This window comes from Gorilla gorilla, chromosome 7 (assembly GCF_029281585.2).
Source record: "Gorilla gorilla gorilla isolate KB3781 chromosome 7, NHGRI_mGorGor1-v2.1_pri, whole genome shotgun sequence".
Lineage (NCBI taxonomy): Eukaryota > Metazoa > Chordata > Mammalia > Primates > Hominidae > Gorilla > Gorilla gorilla.
In genome coordinates, this window is record NC_073231.2 from 92,246,425 (window position 1) to 92,273,890 (window position 27,466).

Consider the following 27,466-nt stretch of genomic DNA (forward strand, 5'->3'; position numbering starts at 1 on the left):
TTTCTGTCTTCTCATATCCTGGGGACCAAGGACAACTTGATAAAAGTCATACCACTATGCAGATTGTTGTCCCTGAGGGCTTGTGATAAGCACAGTATTAGTACGGCTCAGCAGAAGTTGATCAGCACTCTCTCATTCTGTTCAACATTTATTCCAAAATATCTCCACTGTGAACAAGCCCATTGTCTTCCATGGAAGTTAATACCACTTACATAAACCGTGACTCCCAAATGTTTCTTCTCCATGGACCTGTTTCCTCAACTGCATGCTTCTCTAACTAGCTGTCTATTACACCTGGTTGTTAGCAATTTTCTTTTGAACTGCATATCCAAATGAAACTTGTATATTTAACCTCCTTCTCCCACAATAAAAACAATAAGTCATCTTTGAGTCTTTACTTTGTGTCATATACTCGAAGTGCTAAGTGTTTTACATGTATTATCTCATTTAATTCACGTTGTAACATGAGATAGATGACTTTGTTTTTCCTATTCTACTGCTACAGGAAATGAGCCATGGAAAAGTTAACTTGGTCATACAGCTCTTAAGTGGCAGAACTGGAAATGAAATTCAAATAATCTTACTCTTCTCTCTGTCCTGGTTAGGGAACCATCATCCACTCAGACAATGAAGTGGGAAATTTTAGTTTTTCAGATTCTTGTTTTTTTGTAACCCTCAGCCATCCTATAGTCATCTGGTCAAAGACCTTATATGTATCCTGAGTTTTTTCTTTCATGGTGCCAATGCTCTAGTTCAGATAAGCTCACTATCTTAAATCTAACCCCCACAGCTTCCAAAGTTATTTTTCCAAAATGCAATTCTCATCACTGAAACCATCAGGATAAACTTTAAAGTACTATGCATGGTATATTTTAAATACAATATAAACTATTCCATAGGATCCTATGCAGTTTAGACCCTCTCTGTTTGCCTGATCACGTTACACTGTCCTTATGTTCCATTGTCCACTATGCAAGCAGTTCTCTGGATGTGCCGTTCTTTCTGTAATTCTCTCTTGAAGAATTACACACTTCAAGACGCAGTTCTCTCAGAGGTTATCTTCTCTGTGATCCCTTTCTTGATCCCTGAAGGCTGGATTATCTACTTTCTCTTGTGTGCCCCAGATGTAGTACTTTACCTTTTGCATCTATTTTAGGAATTATCACACTGAAAGCTATTTATTTGTTTACAGGGTTGTCTCCTCACAGACTATGAGCTCCTTGAAAGAGGGAATCGTGTCTTACTCATCTTTGTATCCCCAGTGTCTAGCAGTTCCTGATACATAGTAAGTGGTTAACAATTTTTTTAAAACTAAGACTATAATTAATAGTCAGACTTCATACATTTTGATAGTTAATTATGTAGACCTAGTAATACGTTGTCATAAAAAATACAGCTATAGACTTCTAATACTCCTGAGGCTCAGTTTTCTCATCTCTAAGATAGAGTGCTTCCCTCCTCACACAGTGTTACTGTAATGCTCAGATGGGAGAATATATGACAGTACATTATCTTTTAAGTGTCATACAACTTTATTAAATGAAGTGTGGAGAATAATTGTTGAAATTCATAATTTTATTTGCTGTATCTCTTCACTTTTAAGGCAAGATGGTATCATTTTTTAACTGTCTCTCATGGTTTTAGTTTAAATTTGCAGTTGCTGCTTGCCAGAACATGTGCTCTTGAGTCTGGGGATTGGGTGATATGAAAGGGTTTATATAGAATAAAGAGAAAAATAGATTGGGGGGTGGGGATCAGGGTACAGAGAAAGTGTCATGTAGTAAAGTGAATAGTTTTTTACCTGGTTGGCACTGTTCCCCAGTTTGCACAGTATTGTAAACTTTTAAGATTCTTCTCAAATAAGTAATCTATGCCTCTTGCCTTTATTCTCAGTTGTTATCTTTCTGTTTAATTCCCTAATAAGGTTCTTTGATTTTTGTTTAATCTACCTCCATATGAATCAATATCTTCACCTATCCTTAAATCCCCCATTTACTGCCTAGAGGAAGAAGTGTCTTTTTCTTGGAAGACTAAATGCTGTCTGTGAAAGCTGTATCTGTCCTTCTTTTGCATCACAGGCGCCAGTAATTATGCTTGATGAGTTAGTGATTTATACTTTACTGTATCTACTTCCGTGCCTTCCATACATTCTTTAAATTAAAAAAAAAACCCATGTAATTTGAATGTACCAGATAATATGTAACATATGCAAGTCAATAATAAAAAACATTTGTGAACCAACTGCTCAGCTGAAGAACTAGATCAATCCCAATATGGTTAAAGAGCTGTGAAAACCTCTCTGATTCCATATTCTTACCTTTTCCCAGCCCCTAAAGTAAGTGCTGTCCTGAACTTGTTTCCATCTTTTCTTTTTAAAATACCACGAATATGATTGTTTGATTTGAGTTTCATAATCATGTTTGTAGGCTTTTTAAAGCTTGCACATATGGTATTTTATTATAGAGGAAAATCTAATTTACAGATCTTTATACATTTCAAGGAAAACATTTAAACATCATAAAAGATGTTTGAGCAGACATAAAAATAGACAGAAATATCTCAGTAGGCAAATTCAAATTTATAACCAGAAAATAATTGTGGAGACCTATTTTTGGACTCTGTAGTTATTGCTGTATCATAGACAAATAAACATTTCTGTACACTAGTTTCTTTATTGTGTGCAGAAATGTTTTCATAAGATTCGTAGAGTACTCCTTGGAAGACTGACAGCTTGTTATTTGGTGGCTGTTTGGACCTTAGCAGTTCTTTACTGGGCTTCTGTAATTGTTCGTTGGACAAACTCTTGAGGCTCAGGATCCGCAGTACCCCACATTTCTGGATTTCTTTTTCAATCATGGAATCATGGTGTTTTCAAAGGAAATGAATAACAAAAGATGAGGTCATGATAACCATCAAAATAATTTATTTCTTCTTTGTCATAAGGAGTTGGAAGAATTTCTTCATGACTTCAGTGTAGAATGTTAAATCTTGGAGACAGAACTGAGAGGAAGGTGTTAATGCTCAGAACTCATCTGTCTTTTTTCTTTTCTACTTACCTGTTCTTTTTCTTAGATATATTCATGGTATTGCTTATAGCTATATTCATTCTTTTTTTTTTTTTTTTTTTTGAGACAGAGTCTTTCTCTGTCGCCCAGGCTGGAGTGCAGTGGCAAGATCTCAGCTCACTGCAACCTCTGCCTCCCGGGTTTAAGTAATTCTCCTGCCTCAGCCTCCTGAGTAGCTGGGATTACAGGCACCTGCCACCTCGCCTGGCTAATTTTTGTATTTTTTTTTTTTTTTTTTTTTTTTGGTAGAGGCGAGGCTTCACCATGTTGGCCAGGCTGTTCTTGAACTTGACCTCAAGTGATCCACCTTGGGATCCACCTTTGGGAGGCATCTCAGCCTCCCAAAGCACTGGAATTACAGGCATGAGCCACCGCCCCAACCTGTAGTTCATTCATTCTCACTACTATATAATGCTCCATTGTATGAGTTAGGCTAATTTATGTAACCATTTTTCTACCAATGGACATTTGAGTATTTTTCACTTTTTTTGTTATTATGAAGAATGCTTATACTTGGTACACAGGTACAAAAAATTTTATAAAATTCAAAAGTACTCATTGAAGGGCATACAAATGTTTAGCTTTAAATGATAATGCCAAATTATTTTCCAACAGGATTTTGCCATCTGAAACGCCTACCAGCGGTGTATAAGAGCCACCACTGTTGCATGTTTTTTGCCATTATTTGGCACTATCAACATTCCTAGTTTTTACCATTCTAATGAATTTAAAAATGACATCTGTGTGGTTTATATTTCTCTGGTGGGCAGTGAGATTCGACATTGTTTCATGTTTGTTGGCCTTAGAAATCTCCTTTTCTGTATAATTACAGTTAAGCCTTTTGCCTGTTTGCCTAATGTGTTATCTTTTTCTTATTTGTAAGTATTCTTATATATGTAGTTTAAATACTAATCTTTAATTAGTTTTTTGTTTCGCAAATTTATTCCAGTTTCTGGCATATCTTTTCATTTTCTTTATGATGTCCTGATAAACAGAAGTCTCAGTTTCCGTGTAGTCAAAATATTCACCCTTTTTTTCTTTTTTTGAGACAGGGTCTTGCTCTGTTGCCCAGGCTGGAGTGTAGTGGCGTGACCTCAGCTCACTGCAGCCTCCACCTCCCAGATTCAAGCAATTCTCCCTCCCTCAGCGTCCTGAGTAGCTGAGACTACAGGCGCCCACCACCACGCCTGGCTAATTTTTGTATTTTTCTAGTAGAGACAGGTTTTCACTGTGTTGGCCAGGCGGGTCTTGAACTCCTGACCTCAGGTGATCCGCCCGCCTTGGCCTGCCAAAGTGCTGGGATTACAGGAGTGAATATTCACACTTTTCTTATTTGGTTAGTATGCCCCTGTCTCTTAAGAAATCCTTCCATCCTGAGAGGACACAAAACAATAGTTTTCTGCTGTAATTTATTCTAAAAGTTCTACTGTTTACCTTTCATATTTATGTCATTGGTCCATCTTGAATTGGTTTTATATATGATGTGCAGTAGGGGTCCAGTTTCATTTTTTTTCCATATGGTTAATTCCAGGTTTATTTAAGTGTCCATCTTTTCTCGTGGATCTGCATTGCTACATCTCTTACATGGGTTTGTCCTTATATGTATTGGTCTGTTTTAGGGCTTCCTATTTTGTTTCATTTTTTTCCCCTTCGTTAGTCTTATCAGACATTTATTTATCTTAGTGTTTTCTAAGAAGTAGCTCTGACTTTGTTGATCCTTTCTGTTACCTTCTTTCTACTTCATTAGTTTCTGCTCTTTATTAACTCCTTTCTTTGGGTTTGTTCTATTTTTCTCTTTCAGACTTACCAGATGACCTACTAACACATCAGTTTTCAACCTTTCCTTTCCTAGTATGTCTTTAAGGCTATAAATTTGCCTCTAAGTATAACTTTTCCCATACATTTTTATATATGGTATCTTTGTTTTTCAGTTCTTAGTTTTTGTTTTTGTTTTTTTTTTTGTAATTTCCAACATGGTTTCTTTTGATTCACTAAATATTTAGAAGTGTTTTTAAATTCTATTTATAGTTTTCAAATTTATCTTTTGTTACTGATTTTTAACTTAATTGTATTACAGACAGAAACTTAGAACATTTTTTGAAATTTAGTGAGATTTTCATTATATCTCAGTGTATTTTTTTTGTTTGTCACTCATGTCTCATGAATACCTGAGAAAAATTTTTATTTTCTAATAGTTGGTTATGAGGTTCTGTTGATGTTATTAAATCCTGCTTGTTCATTATTATTATTTTTTGTCTGCTTGACTTATGATTAATTGGGATGTGTTGAAATCACCCACAACAATGGCCGATTTGTCAATTTCTTTCTGTAGTTTTTACTGTATTTTGAGGCTTCCCACCTCATGTAGACTGTGAATTTTATTTTGTCTTGTCTGGATAGAGATTTTTGTTGTTGTTGAGACAGAGTCTCGCTCTGTTGCCCAGACTGGTGGCTTGTTTTCATATAAATTTGATTTTTAAGATTATAGACTCAGACTTGGTTGCTCTTCGTCCTAGGTACTCCCAATGGCTTAAATTGGGATACTTTCCTAAAACATACATATATGCTTCTGCCATATGTTAGGAGTTTCTACTGACTTGGGCCCTTTGCTTGGTATGGGAATCTCACTCCTTCCCCTTGTAGCAGGCCCAGTGCTTTGTCTGTTCCTGTAGCAGGCATATCCAGGGCAACATTCTAATGTTTATTTTTATTTTTGCTTACTACTCACCATTTTTTCTGTTATTTCAATTAACTTTAGGGTTTTCTTTTAATGGGATGGTAATAGGCTTGATAATTTTCATGTACTTTTTGAGAACTTCTTAGTTGATTTAAACAAGTAGTTTTAATATCTTGAAAATTACAAACTCTTATCTAACACATGAATAAATTCCCCTTTTTTAAAATAGGTTTTAGCTGAATTTTGGGACATGGCCACTGCTTCACCAAGGTCTGATACTAGTGATAACCACAGTGGAAGGTTGCAGTTACAGGTAACTGGTAAGTTATTTTTATATTTAATATGGTGATTCCCTGATGAACTTTTCTTTTGAATACCTAATTCAGCAGACTTATTCCAGAAATAGAATTTCTTTTAGATTCATACTATGGCATATTTGGTGCAACAAGCCTCAAAGGTAGATGCCCTCCAAAACTATATTATTTATTCAGTAAATATTTATTGAACCTATGCTGGATGAAGAGAAGATATAGACTCTGTAATGGTGGGAGAATTTGGGCTTTTGAATAAGTATCATTGCATTGGCCCTTAAATGATTAATAGGATGGAGCAGGATGCCAAAGGCCTTCTTACATACATTTAGCCATTTGTTCAATCACTGGGCAAATATTTAAGTGGGATTACACAGTACTGTAATTCCCATGGTACTCATTACTATGAGGTTAGTTATTTCTAGGAGGTTTCAGTTAACAGAGCTAGGAAATGTTTCTTGTAGAAAGCAAAAAATAAAAAATATTTTAACATCCTGAGTTCATGCTGGTATTTCCAATTCATAATAATAACTGTAGTCTATAAGTACCATTTTCTACTAAAAGGAAACAATTTAAATTAATTTGACTTTATATTCATATCTTTTTTTTTCTTTTGAGATAGGGTCTCACTTTCTCTCCCTGGCTGGAGTACGGTGGCGCAAACATACCTCCCTGTAGCCTCAAACTACTGGGCTGAAGTGATCCTCATGCTTCAGCCTCCCAAGTAGTTGGGGCTGCAGATGTTCAACACCTTGCCTGGCTAATTTAAAAAAAAATTTTTTTAGAGACAGGATCTCACTATGTTGCCCACGCTGGTCTTGAACTCTTTGTTTCAAGCAATCCTTTTGCACCACCCTCCCAAATTGAGCCACTGTGCCTGACCTGTAACTCTCTCCTCTTAATCAAAAAATCTCCATTCAAAATGACATTATCATAATATCTGTTTTTATCCTACTACACCAGTTCAAAATAACATGAAAATTACCAAAAACAGAGGGAGAAGGAGGTGAAAAAAAGGGGAAAAAAAGGTAATTAAAAAAATTACCAAAAACAATAGGTCCACTCATTGCAGTTTAAGATTTCTTTGTGTGTTTTCCCCCTTTAGGATGTATAATCAAAATACCATGTTTTAATGTACCTTAGTAATTCTCTATTTGGTTATATCACCAAATTGATAATTAGTTAAGTTCATCGTTTTCAGTTTTTTATTTAATTTTGTTTTATAACCTTGTAAGACATTTACATAGTCCCAGAGTCAAAACCAAGGTACATTTAGAGAGGTCTGGCTACTTGGTCCCATTTTCCCACTTCTCTCCCTTGCCCTGTAGGTTCACATTTTTATTAGTTTTGCTTTATCCTTCTGTTGCTTCTTTTTGAAAATATAAGCAGATACATGTACAGTATATGTATCATCTCTCCTCTTAATCCCCTAATTCTTGCATACTTTTCTGTGCTTTGCTTTTTTTTAACTTTACAGTATTATTCTGGAGTTTGTTTCATAACAGAATATTCTTTTTTATCATTGCACCAAATCCTGTTGAATAGAAGTAAAAAAGCTAACTAGTCTCCTATTGCTGGACATTGGCGTTCCACTGTTTGCTATTACAAATAGTGCTGCAACAAATAACTTCATACAAAAGTTGTTTCTTATGTCTGCTCATGTATCAATAGGATAGGATCCTAGAATGAGATTGCTGGGTCAAAGGGTAGACACATGTAATTTTGCCAGGTATTGCCAAGTTCCTCTCCATGGGGTCTGCACCATTTTGTGTCTACATCAGCTATACCTGACAGTGCCTGTTTTCCCAAAGCCTAACCAACATCTATTGTCAAGCTTTGGGATTGTTCATAATTAGATACTGAAGTGGTATCTTAGTGTTATTTAAAATAGCATTTCTCTCACTGTAAGTAAGGTTGAACTATAAGGGATATTTGGATTTTGGTTTCTGTGAATAATGGGCATCTATTTTTGAAACAGTTCTGATGAAGCTGATAGGTACTCCACTGAAGAACCACTTACATAATTCCTTCTACTTTTGCTCTGTATAAGAAGCTTAGAGTCCTATTTTCACCACATTTTCAGTTTATTGTAACTTGCATAGGACCAATGGACAGTACACCTGAGGTGTAACTTTCAAATGATCTTGACCTATGTATAAGAGTTCTTAGTTAAAGTAAGAAAAAACTAGGCTGGGAGTGGTGGCTCATGCCTGTAATCTCAGCACTTTGGGAGGCCGAGGCAGGTGGATCACGTGAGGCCAGGAGTTTGTGACTGGCCTGGCCAACATGGTGAAACCCCATCTCTACTAAAAATACAAAAATTAGCCGGGCATAGTGGCACATGCCTGTAATCCCAGCTACTTGGGAGGCTTAGGCATGAGAATCACTTGAACACTGGAGGTGGAGGTTGCAGTGAGCCGAGATGGCGTCACTGCATTCCAGCCTGGGGGATAAAGTGAGGCTCTGTCTCAAAAAAAGAAAGAAAGAAAAAGAAAAGAAAAAGAAAAACCTGATCTGGCTAATTTGAGGTGAAAAAGAACATACTGAAAGACTATCAGGTGACTCAAATCTGGAGAACCGGTTGGAAAATAAATGTGGACCAAGGCAGTCTAAGTAGCCAAAACAATGCCGTGACAGTATTTATCACTTTGAGCGTCAGTTGCTGCTCTCCTTTGAAATACAGTGATCCTTTTGGGAAAGAATGATCATGGACCTGTGCTAAATGGCACCAGGTTTTAGTGCCTTCTTTTCTTCTTGTCTTTGTCTTCCGTTTTGTTGATCTAATTTTTAAAATAAAAGTCACCTTAAAATTCGCAGTCTTACTGATCTCACAATAACTTCTGCAATAAAGATTACTACTCCTGATTTGTCAGTGAGGACACTGAGAATCAGAGGGATTAAGTGCCTTGGGTTAATAATGAGAAACCAACTGAGGTCTTAGGACTCCAAGTTGTTGCTCCTTTTATTAGATTACAAAGACCTCTGTATTGATTTTTTCTTTTTTTTGAAATGGAGTCTTGCTCTGTTGCCCAGGCTGGAGTGCAGTGGCGTGATCTTGGCTCACTGCAACCTCCCCCTCCTGGGTTCAGGTGATTCTCCTGCATCAGCCTCCCAAATAGCTGAGATTACAGGTGCATGCCAGCATTCCTGTCTAATTTTTTTTTTTTTTTTTTGTATTTTCAGTAGAGACGGGGTTTCACCGTGTTGGCCAGGCTGGTCTCAAACTCCTGACCACAAGTGATCCGCCTGCCTTGGCCTCCCAGAGTGCTGGGATTACAGGCTGAGCCACCACGCCCAGGCTTTTCTTTTCTTTTTAAAAACAGTAAGTACTCAGATTAAGGCCCCTCTAATATTGCAGTCTGGCTGTTTATTGTCTGTAAACTGAGGTTCTCTGCCCTAAGCCAAATTATTTTTTTATTTTTAGCATATTTACTCTTATCCTCATTTCTGCTCTTAACCCTTATCTGATTGGCAGCAACATATAAGAATAAGAGCATTGATCATGGAACGCGGAAAAACTGATGGAAAAAATCAAACAGAAAACTACCTATTGTCATATAGTAATATACTGTAATGTACCAGGTACTCAAGGATAGTAGCATATAGAAGTGTATTATCTTCAATATTTTAGATTTTAAACTTTCAACAGGAAAGAGTCAGAAGCATAGAGTATGCAAGATGTATAAAGGATGAGATTGAAGAACAAATGGGCTGTTGTATTCATGTTTATAATTTTTTTTAGCTATTGCGTCTTCTAAAGCATTAATTTCACTTTTTAAAGTAAAAATGTCAAATCATATACCACTTATTTTTGTATGAGTGGTGTGAATTATAGACTTCATTCTTTTCAAATGTTTCAAAATTTATGGTCTCATCTATCTTCCCATTGATTTGAAATGCCACTGTTATGCATTAGTATCTTGCTTTTCTCTTTACTTCTCTTTTACATCACTGTCAAACCATTTTAATTATTTTCACTTTATGGTACTTTTTAAAAAAATATTTTGAGAAATTTCCTTTTATTACTTTGCATTTTAAAATACACGTTTACTGTTCTTGATTTTTCTTTGGCTTTTATTTGAATATTTAAGTCTCCCTTCCTTTTCCTCTGCCCCCACCAAAAACACTCAAAACCAATCAGTTGGTGTTTTTATTTTAAAATAATGTATTAAATTGGAGCTAATTGAAATATTTCAATGTTAAACTTTTCAAATCTAGGAATATATCATATCATTTTTTTAAGCCTTTGTTTCCATTGGTAAAGTTTTATAGTTCTCTTCATGTGACTCTTACTTATTTCTTAAGTTTATTACTAGATTTTTTGAAGGGATGTTATTGTGAGTGGGATTTTTGAGTTAACTCTCCCTACCCTCTCACACGTGACTCATTTTCTGATAGTTTAAAAATACTTATATAACCTTAGAGTGGAGGACATTCTGTGTATAACACCAAAGGAAACTCATTAAATGAGAAAAAAAATCTATATATTCTACTAACTAGAACAACTTTTTGAATTAATAAGGTTGTCTTCTAGTTATTTAAAATCACATTATTTATATGTACATTTTGCTAGCATATTTATAAATTCCTCATGAGATTAAAGATTATTATCTTTGAAAAATCTCTTTTCTTACCTTACCCTCTAGTATTGTTGAGTATTTTGCCAAGTAAGGGTATTCAGTGGACGTATTTTGGATGGATCTGCAATGAACTCAGAGAAGAGTTAATACTATATAGTTAGTAATAATAGAGTAACAGCTACCGTTGTTGGATGCCAGACATTCATTGATGGTGATAGTGCCTTGCATGCCTTCACTCACCAATCCTAAGAATCAGGTACTGCTGTTCTTCTAATTTTTCAAGTAAGGGATGGAGAAATTAATTGACTTACTGTGGTCAGGCTTTTAGTAAGTGGCACATTTGAAAAATGAACCCAGATATGTCTATCCCTCTGCTTTTAACACCATCATATACTGACTTTTCCTTCTTCCAGTCTTCTGCTATATGGATAAGACTTACATATACTGAGGAAATATATGAGCACTTTTATTCAAAGAATCTTGGGAAGTTTCTTGGGAGAGAGCAAGTCTGGGCCTTCTATATTAGTCCAGTGGTGCTGAACTTAGAGCAGTTTGGAACGATGAAGGATGGAAATGAGTTTTGCTAAGACCCTGGTAGTAGCAGTTCAGACATAACATTGAACACTCTTTAATTGCTATGTTGCCAGTACTTAAATATAGTATTTGCTTTGAATCTTGCATTTATCACATTGTATTTCAGTGATTTATTTGTGTGACTATTTAGATTATTATTCTCTCACAATAGAATGGAAGCTTACATAGCTTTGGTTGTTTTTGTATCCTTAACATTCGGTGTGTATGACATGAAAGAGGCTTTTCCCTTCCTCATCTCTGATCTAGGGTGTTCACAGGTAATTGATTATAGAGGTGATCTTGATAAGTTGTTCTTACTGCCTGGTCATAAGTATTTTGCCCAGAAAGTAGATAGTCCCTGATTTCTTCATATCTCAGGTATGTTAGATTTAAAATTCACTTTCTGGAAGGGGTTATGATTAACTTTTATAATGACATTTTGATTTTTAAGCTTTTATTTGAAAATGCAAATATTACTTCTTTTCGAAGCTAACTTTCCAGATAAAACATTAAAGCATTTTTTTTAAGTGCCACAGTTATGTAATTTCAGAAAGACAAGTTAATAGTACCTGGCAGGGATGTTAATGGGCATGTTGAATCTGAAGACACTTTTCCCTTGATCTTTAATGCAGTTGTTGGTGAGAATGTGGAGAAATCAGTGTATATTGTTGATAGGAATATAAAATGGTGCAGCCACTTTGGAAAATAGCCTGGCAGTTACTCAACAGAGGGTTATCACATGAGCCAGGAGTTCTACTCCAAAGTATATGCCCAAGAGCAATGAAAACATATGTCCACAAAAAAGCCTGCGCACAAATGTTCATAACAGCTTTATGCACAATAGCCACAAAGTGAAAGCAGTTCATATATTTATCAGTTAATAGATAACATGTCATATACCCATATAATAGAATGGTATTTGGCAAGAAAAGGAGTGGAGTACTGGTGCATGTTACAATATGGATGAACCTCAAAAATGTAATGCTGAGTGAAAGAAGCCAGTCACAAAAAAACCCCACATTATATGATTCCATCTATATGAAATGTCCAGAATAGGCAAATTTAAAGAGACAGAGAGTAGGTTAGTGGCTGCCTAGGGATGGTGGTGGGGAGAGGGTTGATTGGGAGGAGAAAGAAGGGGGTGACTGCTTAATGGTATGGAGTTTATTTTTATGGTAACAAAACTGTTTTAAAATTGATTGTGGTGATGGTTGTGCCACTCTGAATATAGTGAAACCATTGAATTGTACAGTTTAAGTGGGTGAATTATATGATATGTGAATGATAGCTCGATAAAACTGTTACGGAAACATTCAAATGGCTCTCAGGCATTATCAGTAGCCCTTTTGTATTGTTTCTTCATTCTGCCAACGAGAAGAGTTCTAGTTGCACAAGAAGCACAATTCCATTCTTATTGATTGATTAGTGTGCAGTACTACTTTTTGGCAACACATACTCACTAGTGAATTATTTGTCTGTTAGTTTCTAGTGCCAAACTTAAAAGAAAAAAGAACTGGTTCGGAACAGCAATATATACAGAAGTAGTTGTAGATGGAGAAATTAGGAAAACAGCAAAATCCAGTAGTTCTTCTAATCCAAAATGGGATGAACAGCTAACTGTGTAAGTACCTTGTGTAAAGGACGGAAAATCTTCACAAGAAAATGTATTTTTTGGAATATGTTTTTTGTTTTGTAAAATGACTTCAAAGTAATGAGTGATTTTTTTAAAGTGTGGATCGACAATTTAAAGTATGGAGAAATTTTTGGTTAAATTTTTTTTTTAAGTGGAGGATGCATAATAATGCTTGCTTTTGCTTTATAAACCAAATTATTTCCATATAGACATTTTCTCTGACTGTTTTGGTACAGAAATAAATAGGACTGCAAATTAGTCATTCTTAATTTTGGCATTTCAAAATAATAATGGCATAAATTTGTGTATAGTAAAAGTATTATGTAAGTCTTTAGACATTTGTTCAAATACAAACAGTGTTACTATGAAGTCTCAGTAAGACTCCTGTGTTGGTGTTTTGGCTTGCTGATTCCAAAAATCCTCATCTAGTTATTAAAGTCCTAGAGTATTTGAAAGTAAAATATTTTTATTTATGATTCAAGTAGTTTCCTGTTTCATACAATATTTCTTCTCAAATAAATGAAATTCACGGTTTTTAAAACATTACTGAAATAAATGCTTTAATAGGAATTGTTACTTATTAATAGAATGACGATGTCTACTCCTGTATTTTTGTTAATAATTTTACCCTTCCAGAAATGTTACGCCACAGACTACATTGGAATTTCAAGTTTGGAGCCATCGCACTTTAAAAGCAGATGCTTTATTAGGAAAAGCAACGATAGATTTGAAACAAGCTCTGTTGATACACAATAGAAAATGTAAGTTTTTTGTTCTGACCTTTATTTCCTTATAAGTTTATTTTAGACACTTTGAACATATCCCGAAGCCTAAAAGCAAAAACATAGTTTTGTATTCATAAAGAACTTCAGTTATTGCTTGTGATTGATTAACTTTGTGGCATTTTATGAAATAGGAAATATTTACCATGGCCTTTCTGCATTCTGCAGATTTGCAAGGTGATCTCAGTCATCCACAAGTACCCTATTATCAGTGACTATCAGTCATTTATTATTTGCTTATTATTATATTCTTTAAAACTTGAGAAAATTATCATTACATGACCCTACTCTATTTTGTCACTTGACTAATAACAATTTTATTTGGGTAAAATAAATTGTAACTCTTAAGTTTTCTTTTATTATTATATAATTAGTTTATTGTAAAAAACATGAAGAAGATAGACAATTATAGAGTAATATAAAAATTTTCTATAATTTTACTATCCATGGATAACCAATCTTAATAATTTGGTCACTGTCCTTTTGTTTTTCATAGACACAAACATATTTCTTTTTTGCTTTGCATCTACTAGTTTGTCCTCTGCTTTCTAGAAATTTAACAATATACCATAAATATTAAGTTTCCGTGATAGTTTTTCTAGACTGGGATTTTAAGGTAGTTTAGAGTTTAATTATTTGTAAACCTCCTATCATATGCAAAAATATGGGGGTATGTACATATATGTGTAATTCTGGGGAGAGGGTTCATAGCTTTTATCAGATTCTCAAAATGTGTGATCCTCTGAATATTAAAAACCAGGGTTCTAGCTGGGGGTGGTGGCTCATGCCTGTAATCCCAGTACTTTGGGAGGCCAGGGTGGGCAGATCACTTGAGATCAGAAGTTCAAGACCAGTCTGACCAACATGGCGAAACCTCGCCTCTACTAAAAGTACAAAAATTAGCTGAATGTGGTGGCATGTGCCTGTTGTCCCAGCTACTTGGGAGGCTGAGGCAGGAGAATCGCTTGAACCCGGGAGGTGGAGGTTGCAGTGAGCCAAGATTGCACCACTGCACTCCCAGCCTGGGCGACAGGGTGAGACTCCATCTCAAACCCGCAAAAAACCAGGGTTCTAGTTTATGATTTTTAAGTACCATGTAATGATTTCTCACACCACAATTTATTTAGTTTCCCGTTGTCTGACACTTAAGTAGCTTGTAACAGTTCACTAAAAATAGGCTCTTGCTCAAATCTGTAAATGTTTTTGCTCTTCTTATTTCCTTAGAGATTCTCTTATTAATTCCTAAAAGTAGGTTTGCTGAATGAAGTAAGGGATGAAATGCTGATGATGAAAATAGCAAGTTATCTTTAAAAAGGTTCTTTCTGCAAATCCACATGTAACGTAAAGATCTGTTTTGATCTAGTTTTTGGAAATAAATGAGTTATGAGTTAAGAAAATATAATTATGGATTATAATAATTAGAACTAGTAATTAGTAGTTAGTATAAACCATAATAATTTTTATATATTTGGCTTAAAACTTTTTTTTTTTCTTAAAGCATTGTAAGTTTGATTCTCTGCTATGCCATGGCTTTTTTTTTTTCTCAATGAGTCATGCAATTCATCTTGATACAGAAAGAAGTAATAGGTTTTATAAGTATACAGTACCTTGCCTGGATTATTATTATTATTTAACCATATTCCCATTGTTGGACATCTAGATTGTTTTCAATTCTGTTATGTTAGACTCTACTGAACCTCCATATAAAGATAACTATCCACTTATCTGCCAAATGATCTTCTAGGAAGGTTGTAATGTCAATACACTTCAAAATGAAGCCCTCACAAATTGTATAAGCTAAAAATTACCTTGGCTGTGTGCAGTGGTTCATGCCTGTAATCCCACCACTTTGGGAGGCTGAGGCAGGCGGATCACCTGAGGTCAAGAGTTTGAGACCAGCCTGGCCAACATGGTGAGACCCTGTCTCTACCAAAAATACAAAAATTAGCTGAGTGTGGTGGCACGTGCCTGTAATCCCAGCTACTCAGGAGGCTGAGGCAGGAGAATTGCTTGAACTGGGAGACGGAGGTTGCAGTGAACTGAGATTGCGCCACTGCACTCCAAGCCTGGGCTACAGAGCAAGACTCCCTCTCAAAAAATAACTAAATAAATATATAAAAATTATCTCTATGATTTAATTGAGTAGGATATGGATATGCTCAGGAAAAATAAAATTTAATAAACACTCATACAGTCAGTAGATGGCTTCAGAAATTTTAGTAGCATCCTGCACACCTAAGAAGTCGGTAAATTAGTTTGCAAGGGCTGCCATAACAAAATACCACAGACTGGGTGCCTTAATGGAAATTGATTTTCTCACATATCCGGAGGCTAGAAGTCTGTGATTAAGGTATCCGTGGGGTTGGTTTATTGTGAGGCCTCTCTTCTTGGCTTGTAGATGGACATCTTTTCCCTGTATCTTCACGTGGTCTTCCCTCTGTATATGTGTCTGCGTCCAAATTTCCTCTTATCAGGACACCAGTCATTGGATTAGGGCCTACCCCAATGACATTATTTTAACTTAATTACCTCTTCAAAAATCGAGTCTCTAAAAACATCACATTTTGAGGTACTGGGGAGTAAAACTTTAACATACGAATTTGGTGGGGGACACAATTCAGCCCCAAACAAAAGGTAAATAAATTTATTTGAAGAATTAAATCTCATGATAGTATCATAATCCTTTTACAATAGAAGACATTTATGGGTATTAGTTTTAGTCGTTCATTTTATAGACAAATGAGTAAAATAAAGTAATTAAAATTAGATTTTAATTTAAGTAAGTTGGTCAAGAGTATACACGTAATTTCCGGGTTGTGATTAAAACATAAGTTTTCTGATTCTTAGCTGCCTAATTTTGATTAGAAGTAATATAAAATTAATAAGGTTCAAGATAGCCTTGAAGCAATTTAAAAATACTTTTATAAATGATAGCATTCTTGGTTGCCTTTGATTCAGTCTCTTGGTTTTAGTACTTGGACTCTGAGTTTTAGTTGGCTATCAGTTGAATGAGCTCTACTTAAATTTTGGGGTTATTGTATATTTACCTTTAAAAAGAAGTAAACAGGCTAGGGGTGGTGGCTCACACCTGTAATCCTGGCACTGTGGGAGGCTGAGGCAGGTGGATCACCTGAGCTCAGGAGTTTGATACCAGCCTGGGCAACATGGTGAAACCCCATCTCTACCAAAGATACAAAAAATTAGCCAGGCTTTATCAAAGATACAAAAAATTAGCCAGGCATGTGCCTGTAGTCCCAACTACTTGGGAGGCTGAGGTGGGAGGATTGCTTGATCCTGGGAGGTGGGGGTTGCAGTGAGCCAAGATTATACCACTGCATTCAAGTCTGAGTGACAGAGTAAGACACTGTCTCAAAAAAAAAAAAAAAAAGTAAACAACTGCCAAGAACAAAATAAGTAACCCAAGAAAAACATGACATCCTAGTGTTGAAGAAAAATATTCAGTACTAAAAACATTTTTTGTTCCTATCCTTAAATTCTGATTTGAGGGGCAAGGTTATTGATAGAGATATTATGTTTCTGAGGTGTGCTCTATATAGAAAATGTTTCATAGTCAGCACCTTGAATAGAATTGTGTATATTTGTGTATAAGCCTCCAGTGGAGGGATGTTCTGCAGTGTGTCTGTGTTCCTCATCTATTTGCAGAGGATAGATTTTTAAGGGATGTAGTGAAAGAGGAATCTCCTGAGAGGAAAGAAAGTAGGCTGAGTTTTTAGGTGTTGAGGCAGTGAAAGAAGAGAACAGCGAAAGACAATCTAGCTCTTCAGGAAGAACCCGGGATCTAGCATGCATGAAAACTTCCAGTATGATTTCTGGCAAGACATTTTTTTAAAAAAAGTTTATGGTGTGAATGAATGGCAGAAAGGATAAAAGTCCTTGAAGGCAGATTACAATATGGAGCAGGTGACTGTTACCAGAAGTATATGTGGGGGCTCTCAAGGGTAATTTTAAAGGATGAAAGGACATGGTTTAGTGATAGTGGGAAAGTTATTGTAGGAATCTGAGGTAACATTTATAACAATTATAGACCACAAACAAAGTAGAATTAATGAGCAACTTGAAAGTAGACACTGTCTTATTCACTTGTGTTTTTTTCAGTGCTTCCCACAGTCCACAGCCAAAGATTTTTTAAAAATGTTAACAGAGAAACTCGCTTATTCAAGTAAAATCTTACCATGGAATCTTATTCTATATAAAAATCTTACTGTATGTAAAACATAAAGCAGTATTGAACAACACAGCCATGCACATGCTCACATGTCCTTACTCTTGTTATCCACAGCAGTTCCTGAGTTAATTTCTGGTGGTACCCTGCTCCTGAAACCAGTTTGAAAATCACTTTTCTATAAGATCAAGTTCAACTCGTGGTTTCAGTGCCTTACCGAGTCTTAGTTCAGTTTGTCTAATTTCCTGCTTACATCTTCATACCCTGACTGCTGTGTTCAGCTAGTCTTCTCATTATCTTCTGAGTGTGCTTTGCTGGGTCTCCTATACTGAAAGCAACTTATCACTAATCATGTCCTTGGTATTTTCAATAATTATACATTTGTTTAGTGTGTTTTTATATTTCATTCTTTAACATAGGTGGAATTATTATGGAGAGTGTGTAAAAATTATATCTAAGGTAGCTACTAAGAAGGCTGAGGCAAGAGGATCTCTTGAGGCCCAGAGTTCAAGGCTGTAGTGAACTATCATTGTGTCTGCGTACAGTTGCTGTACCCTAGCCTGAGTACACATTTTATCATTTTATGTTCCACTCATGTAGCAGGCTGTTCTCTCCCTTCCTTTCCTCCTCGTTCTTCTTTTGTATATGTGTGTTTGGGTGGGGGGGCGGGGTGTCTTGACAATGATGCAGGCCCTGTGGTATACTCAATTATTTTTGTCTAAGTGCTATTAGAATGTAACTTTTACTTAACTATCCTTACCTTTCAACATAAATGTACTGAAACTTGCCCAAAATTCTTTTTGGAATGGAGTGGAGGTATAATTAATAATTCCACAAATGAAAATATAAACTAATTGTAATGACTGTAACTGAAGAAACTTTGAGTATCATTCAGTTACAGGGATTCAATTTTTTCTGTAGATACTGTCTTACTGCATTTGTTCTGCTGTAACAAAATACCTGAGACTAGGTAATTTATGGAGAACATAAATACATTCATCACAGTTCTAGGATCTGGAAGTCCAAGATCAAGATGCCAGCAGGTTCGAGTTTGGAGAGGATCCAGTTCCTGTTTCCAGGATGGCACCTTGTTGCCGCATCCTCTGAAGGGGATGAACACTGTCCTCACATGGCAAAAGGGACAGAAAAGGGCACACCCACTCACTCAAGTCCTTTTATAAAGGCCCTAATTCCATCCATGAGGACTGCGCCCTCTTGATTTAATCCCTTCCTAAAGACCCTAATTTTTAATACTATTATAGTAGTGATTAAGTTTCAACATACAAATTTTGTGGGATGCCATCAGACTGAAGCAGAGGTGGTCCAACTTTTTCTTAACCTAAATTATTTTTATTGTTTGCCATATATATCTTAAATAACCCTGATTTTCACATTCTTCCATTAGCAGTGGTCCTGTGTATTAGGCATTTATCTTTTATTGGAAAGATATTTATATTAGAACCACTTAAAGGATAAAATACCAAGAATCTTGTGAAAAAGGTAGAAGGGAGTGCCAAAATAGCCTGTGAATAACACGGATTCTACTTTGTATTACCACTTGTCTTGACCATAATCTTGATTTCTAATCTTTTAAAATATATTCTTTTATAATCCCAGTGCCATTGAATTTTACTGACACATTCATATATGTATATTTATTTATTTATTTATTTATTTTATCATTATTTTTTTTTTCCTTGAGACAGTCTCACTCTGTCACACAGGCTGGAGTGCAGGGGTGCAGTCTCGGCTCACTGCAGCCTTTGCCTCCTAGGTTCAAGCAATTCTCCCACCTCAGCCTCCTGAGTAACTGGGGTTACAGATGTGTGCTACCATGCACCACCATGTGCGGCTCATTTTTGTATTTTTTGGTAGAGATGGGGTTTCACCATGTTGGCCAGGCTGGTCTCGAACTCCTGACCTCAAGTGATCTGCCTGCCTCAGCCTCTGAAAGTGCCAGGATTATAGGCATGACCCACTGCAACCCAGCTGGTGTTTTATATTTTTATATAATTTTCTTCCATCTTCATAATGAAAAGTTAGCTTCATTTAAGCATCATTCAGTAAGGGCTGCTGTCCAACAGAACTTCTGCAGTGATGGTTATATTCTGTATCTCTGCTATCCAATATGGTAGCCTTTCGTCATGTATGGCAGTTGAGCATTTGAAATGTGGTTTGTAGAACTAAAGCGTTTAATTTTAAACTTGGTTTTATTTTAATTAAATTTACATTTAAATAGCCATACATGGCCGCTGGCTACTGTATTGGTCAGTGCAGTATCAGACTCTTCTGTGTTTGAATTGCAAAATCAGAATTTATCTCTGCCTTTTTTTTTTTAAACAGCTTTCCTTTCCTTCCTACTTACTTTTATATTTCTCTTAGGTAGAGTTTTAATTTTGTCAGTAGGTATCAGGTTGTCTGTTTTTTTTTCCTTTTTTCTTTTTTAAATGTTGCCCAGGCCAGTGGCTGTTCACAGGTGCTATCCTAGTGTACGGTAGCCTCCAACTCCTGGACTCAAGCGATCCTCCCACCACAGTCTTCTGAGGCCACTACGCTTGGCTAGGTTGTCTTTTTTGTAAGGATCAATTCTGGAAGCTCCTTGAGTATTTTCTTCATTGTTAGTTTGAAATCTGTGTTTGTTTTCTCCTTCATTATGAATTGCTGCCATTTGTCTTTCATGTTTCCCCTGGCACACTTTTTGATATAATCTAATCGTATTGCCTTTTTTTCCCCCTAGGTAGTTCACTGTGTCATCTGTTTGGTCTGTGTTCTGGTTTTGATTGATACTGTTAGTCATTCGTTTCTTTATTGCTTACAATGTTGCTTTGAAATTTTCATGTTTTCCATTGTATTTTTAGTTTTCACAAAATCATTTCTTTTATAATAGTTCTTAATTTATTTAAACATCTTGGTAGATTATATTAGCCAATAATTCTTATTTTATTTGCCTAAGATTTTAAAAGTTTTTCATAGAACATAAGCATTTATTATTGTGACTTCTGCAGTCTTTTAAATCAGACCTGAGTTGCTTTTTAATTTTATATTCCCATTTGCTAACAGCCAGTAGGCTTCTCTTTTCTTATTTATGACTTTTTGAAATAAAGATGACTTTGTTGTTTTGATATGTTTGGTTCAAAGCTTCCCATCTTCCAAGAAGTTGCATATTTTACCTCTGATATGCTTTGATAACTTGCTTAAAGTTAGAAACCCTTAAAATTGTATTTCTTACTTTCTTAGATCTGGGACTTTTCTTCATTAAATAAACATTTATTGAGTTTTAGGAAGAGACATACAAAACATATAAAGAATATGTGGTTTCTTTTTTTTTTTTTTTTTTAGTATTTATTGATCATTCTTGGGTGTTTCTCAGAGAGGGGGATTTGGCAGGGTCATAGGACAATAGTGGAGGGAAGGTCAGCAGATAAACATGTGAACAAGGGTCTGTGGTTTTCCTAGGCAGAGGACCCTGCGGCCTTCCGCAGTGTTTGTGTCCCTGGGTACTTGAGATTAGGAAGTGGTGATGACTCTTAAGGAGTATGCTGCCTTCAAGCATCTGTTTAACAAACCACATCTTGCACCGCCCTTAATCCATTTAACCCTGAGTGGATACAGCACATGTTTCAGAGAGCTCCGGGTTGGGGGTAAGGTTATAGATTAACAGCATCCCAAGGCAGAAGAATTTTTCTTAGTACAGAACAAAATGGAGTCTCTTATGTCTACTTCTTTCTACACAGACACCGTAACAATCTGATCTCTCTTTCTTTTCCCCACATTTCCCCCTTTTCTATTCGACAAAACCCCCATCGTCATCATGGCCCATTCTCAATGAGCTGTTTGGTACACCTCCCAGATGGGGTGGCGGCCAGGCAGAGGGGCTTCTCATTTCCCAGATGGGGCGGCTGGGCAGAGGCGCCCCCCCACCTCCCAGAAGGGGTGGCGGTCAGGCAGAGACACTCCTCAGACCCCAGACGGGGTCGCAGCTGGGTAGAGGCGCTCCTCACATCCCAGACAGAGTGGCAGGGCAGAGGCGCTCCCCACATCTCAGACGATGGGCAGCCGGGCAGAGACGCTCCTCGCTTCCTAGACGGGATGGCGGCCGGGAAGAGGCGCTCCTCACTTCTCAGACTGGGCGGCCGGGCAGAGGGGCTCCTCACATCCCAGACGATGGGCAGCCAGGCAGAGACGTTCTTTACTTCCCAGACGGGGTGGTGGCCGGGCACAGGCTGCAATCTCGGCACTTTGGGAGGCCAAGGCAGGCGGCTGGGAGGTGGAGGTTGTAGCAAGCCGAGATCACGCCACTGCACTCCAGCCTGGGCAAGATTGAGCACTGAGTGAGCGAGACTCCACCTGCAATCCCGGCACTTCGGGAGGCCCAGGTGGGCAGATCACTTGCGGTCAGGAGCTGGAGACCAGCCCGGCCAACACGGCGAAACCCCATCTCCACCAAAAAATACAAAAACCAGTCAGGCGTGGCAGCGGGCGCCTGCAATCCCAGGCAGTCAGCAGGCTGAGGCAGGAGAATCAGGCAGGGAGGTTGCAGTGAACCGAGATGGCGGCAGCACAGTCCAGCCTTGGCTCAGCATCAGAGGGAGACCATGGAAAGTGGGAGACGAGAGGGAGACGGGAGAGGGGGAGGGAGGGGGAAGGGGGAGGGAGAGGGAGAAGAATATGTGGTTTCTGACCACTCCCCCACTCTACCATAGTAGGAACCCAATAGTCTACCATATCAGAATAGATTTTGCAGTTGTTGAGGTCATTTGTTCCTTTTCAGATTTACGAGGCTAATTTCTTCCTTTGTTAAGGCTCCCTATCATTTTATCGTATATTTCATGGTTTTTCATCTATCTTTTCTGATATAGTTGGGGTAATGGTGGGGGAGTGATTTATTTGAATAGGTATATTTTCTATTTTTGAAGTTTTTTTTTAATTTCTTCATCCTTGATGGTATGTGTTATTACAGCCATAAATAAACCTTATTTATATATACATAAATAAACCCCCCAGACTCTCCTAACATAAATTATTTGTATTGTTTTCCCCAGAATCCAACTAACTGCGTCTTATTAGGGAAATTGTTCCACTTCTTCACATTTAAGCCCTAGTGAGCTTTCACTCCTTAACCTTCATCTGTTTTGTATAAGCCCAGTTGGTTTATTCCCAAAGCTTTTGCTCCTTTAATCCTCTAATACATTGTCTCAGAAGGTTTGTGGATTTAAGCCATCATTTGTGCCTCAGTTAACCTTCAGTTCTGTGTTCAGGTCACTTGAACAACATTCCAAACTATGGAAATAATTTTTTGGCTCTGCAGAGATGTGTGGTATTTTTAGCTTTCTTTCCCTTATGTCACCAGTGTGAGATACTGATACCTGAGGTATGTTTCACTCAGTCAGCCTCACTATTTCTTAAACTACATAGGAAAAAAAAAATCCCTCTATTGTTACAGATAAACAAAGCTGGACACTGTTTAGAGTAGTCAGAACATACTTTAATCAGTAATATGTTTTTGCAATAAGGAAGAGATTCCAGCATGAACTGAACTCAACTTTGATTTGTATAGAGGTTACTGGGTCTTTTAAAAGGAGAATGAAGGAGTGGGGGTGGGGGGTTCAATGGAGGCTCAGTAGAGTCAGGAAAATGAAGAATTACAAAAGCTTGGTCAGTGTAAATGCAATTAGGCCCTGTGTTTGGTAGCTGGCAAGTAACGAAGTCAGGATTCTGTCCTCCCACAGAGACAGGGAAACAAAAGCCCTATCCTTCCCAATGATTGCATTTTAAAGGAATGTCTTTCAGGCCCTTGAGAAAGACACTCACATGTTATAGGAGACAGAGGAAGGATTTACCATTGTAAGCCCTTTTTAGTAAATGCTCTAAGAAAGAGCAGTTGGGGGCCTATCATCAGGTGTTGGTTACAACAGACAGTAAATTCTTTTGGCAGCCTTAAGTTTTCTCAGGCAGGTGCTTTAAGGGGAGTTAGGGTTATCCCTAAGAGCCTTGAACTGTTAGGAACTATGGTGGTGCTTGCTCAAGTCTTTTAGTGTGTGTGCAATGGTGGTAGTGGTGCTGGGAGTTGTGGAGGAAATCATTTGTGCTGAGTTTGCAGTTTTTCTAGGCCAAGATTGAGGCCTAGTCAAGAAGGTCCTGAGGACCCTGACTAGAGTTTGATTAAAGAGAGAATCTTTGTCACTATACCCATAGGTGAAAACTATAGGAATAGTATAGCTAACACACATTAGAGTATATTCAGAACTTCACTTTGTGTTTCAATTTTGAGGCTGAGAGAACCACTTTAAATATTCCAGAGAGGAGTGAGATGGCTGCCATTCAAATACTGATAATTAGACTGAGGTTTTTTATTTATTTTATTTTTTATGGTGTTAATTGAACCAAGAACTTAGTTTTTGTCAAGGAAAGCATTTTGAAATCCATTAAGTTCACTTCAAAGTAAATTATGTCCAAAATGATTTATAATGAATAAATCTCTCTTTATATTGAATGGTGGGGAAATACAGCAGAGAAATGTATCATTTGTGGTACTGGACAGAGCATAGTCAAATTTGGTTTTATTTTATAATTCTCTTTAGCCTTATTAACTGAGTGAATTTGCTTATATAGTTATTTGTTTAGTTTACTAAGACAAATTTTGTTTTATAAATTCACTTACTATCAACACAAACTCAGATATTTTGAAGTCAAAGCTTTGAATAAACAGTATTTTCACATTCAATGATGTAAGTGCCTCTTTATTCTTTCGAAAATTTTTTTGTATTGAAATTACTGGGAGGTAAAAGGGAATGAAAAGTTTTGTGGAAGTTCAGATGCCTTCCTGAAAAGTTGTACTAATTTATATACACAAACGTAGCATATGACATCACCCATTTGTAAATAATTGCCACATTAATAGATAAAAAAGATGATGTTTTATTATCAAAGCATTTCTTTGATTATTAATAAGGTCAGATGTTTATTAGTCATTCATACTTCATCATTTATGATTGTCTCATGCTCTTTGTACATTTTTTATTGGTTTGTTTAGTTTTTTTCTCACTAATTCATAAGAGCTCTTATTTTTTTCTCTCAGTTAATCATTAGCCTTTTTATTTTTTAATTTGTATTTATTTATTTTTTTGAGACAGGGTCTCACTCTGTCTCCCAGGCTGGAGTGCAGTGGCACGATCTCGGCTCACTGCAACCTCCGTCTCCCGGGTTCAAGCGATTCTCCTTGCCTCAACCTCCCCTCAAGGCTCTTAGGGATAACCCTAGCTACTTAACTGTGTGAGTAGCTGGGACTGCAGGCACGTGCCACCATGCCTGGCTAATTTTTGTGTTCTTAGTAGAGGCAGGGTTTCTCTGTGTTGGCTAAGCTGATCTTGACTCCTCAAGTGATCCACCCACCTCAGCCTCCCAAAGTGCTGGGATTACAGATTTATTATAAATAAATAAGTAAATAAATTCTGAAATTTTTTGTTACATGGTAGGAAGTAGGAGATTAACTTTGTGAGTTGTTGAACATTGACTCATACATAGCATAATATAATGAAAAGACTTAGGAATTTTAGAAAACTTTGCTATTAAGACTGTCACTTACAAGCTATGTAACCTAATGTGTTCATTTTGTTTCTAAAAATTCTGTTTTTCTCATACTTATGAGTATGTTGGCCAGCCTCTAAATGGCCTTCAAGCATTCATACCTTCTGGGTTCCAACACCCTTCTGTAGTCCCCTCCCACACTGCGTCAGAGATTATCTGTGTGACCAGTAGATTATGGCAGAAGTGATGGTGTACAAACTCTGAGACTTAGTCATATAGGCATTTCAGGTTTTGCCTTGTTCTCTTGGAGTACTCACCGTGGGAAATCAACAACCATTGAGAAGACTCTCACAAAGCCCTGTGGCAGGGCACTGAGGTCTCCTCTCAGCAGCCAGCACCCACCTGCCAGATATGGATGTGCCCCTCTTGAGTTCTCAGCAATAATGAGTGATTATTGTTATTTTTAGCCAGTAAGTTTCAGAATAATTTGTTACTCAGCAATAGATAATACATTGTTTGAGCAGTTTTTAAAAACGGCTTCAGAATGTGGCTCTGAGCTAAATAGAAGTCTGTGAAACATGTTTTCAACAAATCCATGATTTATAGAACAGATTACCTAGTTATATACCTACCTCCTCAGAGACTCAAATTGTTCTGTCTCAAATTGCTATATTAACACTAAGGAAGAATGTCTAGGAGGTACAAAAAAATCAGCTTCTGCCTTACAAGAGTAAGTTCCCCTAGGACAGGACTACCTTAATCACTTAGTTTAAATGTTTTTTAAGCACCTACCTTCTCTCAGTTGCTGAGGATACATCACTGAATTAGTTGGACAAGATCTCTGCTCTGCTAGAGACTTCATTTCGAGACTTCATTTCGTTTGGGGAGGTCAACCAAAAAACAAAAACATTCTTTTAGTGGTAAGTGAAGGAAATGAGCAAAGTAGTGGTAAGGAGGTCTCCTTTAGACTAGTCAAGGTTTGTCCTGCTTCTTCCCCATCTACAGTGCCTGGCACACCGTAGGCACTCAAATATTGAATGGATAAATACATCGGAGTTGGTTTGTTTATACTGTGACAGAATAATATCTTTTTCCCTCTGACACACACATATACATACACATGTAGATGGGAATTATTTATGTGATTGTCCTTCCAGTTTTATGATCCAAAATGTTATAACTCAATCTTCCATGTTCAGAATTGTGAAATAATATATACTGTAAACACCCTCCCACTGCAGAATACCTAGGTCCTGGATTGAACAAATCTTTGTGGCATTGATGATTTTGCAAAAAGGTAGAGGGCTGTTCTTCTTAAAAAAAAAAAAAAAAAAAAAAAAGGCCAGGAGATGAGGGGGTTGGGGTAAAGAAAACCTCATGAAACAGAATTAGAATAGTCTGCCATACCAATAGCAGATTTAATGATGCTGAGCTTTTGGCTAATAGCCAGAGAAGGGAGCTGAGCTTGAACTCCTCTAGCCTACACTCTCGGGCGTACCATCAAACCACTGTAAAATTAGGACGTATCATCAAACCACTGGTAAAAATTAGCTTAAAATTAGTTTAAGCTAACGTCAGAGAATAAACATAAGGGAACAAGCCACCATAAGCAGAGGTTTTCCATAAAGAGACAGATTGTAAACATTTGAGCATAAAGGCCGCATATGGTTTCTGTTATTAACTCGCCATTGTAACGTGAAAGCAGCCATAGAGAATGTAAATGAATGAGCATGACTGTGTTCAAATAAAACTTTATTTATGAAAAATAGGTAATGGACCAGATTTTTGAGGAGATATTTTAAGAGAGAATGGCTGCAAGTTTTTGAACACTAATGAAAAACATGAGTCCACAGATTCATACTGTCCCAAACAAGAGAGCAAAGAGAAAAGTCATGCCTGGTGACCAGGTCACTAGGTGACTAGGTCAGGGTTAAACCATGACTAGCCTAAAGAAGACCTCCTTACCACTGCTTTGCTCATTTCCTTCAATGCACTTACCACTAAAAGAATGTTTTTGTTTTTTAGTCTACCTCCCCATATCATAGTGAAATGCGTAATACCAAAGACAAATAAATTTAAAAAGCAGCTGTAGAGAAAAACAGAGTATTTGCAAAAATTTATGAATTAGAATTGCA

At 36.9% G+C, this 27,466-nt stretch overlaps 1 protein-coding gene across 7 annotated transcripts in view; it reads left to right on the top strand.

Annotated features, from left to right (window-relative positions):
• The window catches only part of WWP1 (WW domain containing E3 ubiquitin protein ligase 1), a 125,056-nt gene that overhangs the window by 25,031 nt on the left and 72,559 nt on the right, over positions 1-27,466 (top strand). For 3 of the 7 annotated variants that reach the window (XM_031013666.3, XM_031013667.3, XM_055349235.2), the window contains exons 2-5: positions 1,193-1,285; positions 5,972-6,062; positions 12,689-12,827; positions 13,476-13,600. In XM_031013666.3, coding sequence (XP_030869526.3) covers positions 5,993-6,062; positions 12,689-12,827; positions 13,476-13,600 — 334 coding nt within the window. In that variant the 5' untranslated portion in view covers positions 1,193-1,285; positions 5,972-5,992. Of the gene's footprint in view, positions 1-1,192; positions 1,286-5,971; positions 6,063-9,270; positions 9,376-12,688; positions 12,828-13,475; positions 13,601-27,466 lie in introns of those variants that run through there. The other 4 variants (XM_055349233.2, XM_055349234.2, XM_055349236.2 and 1 more) reach the window with 2 other exon arrangements.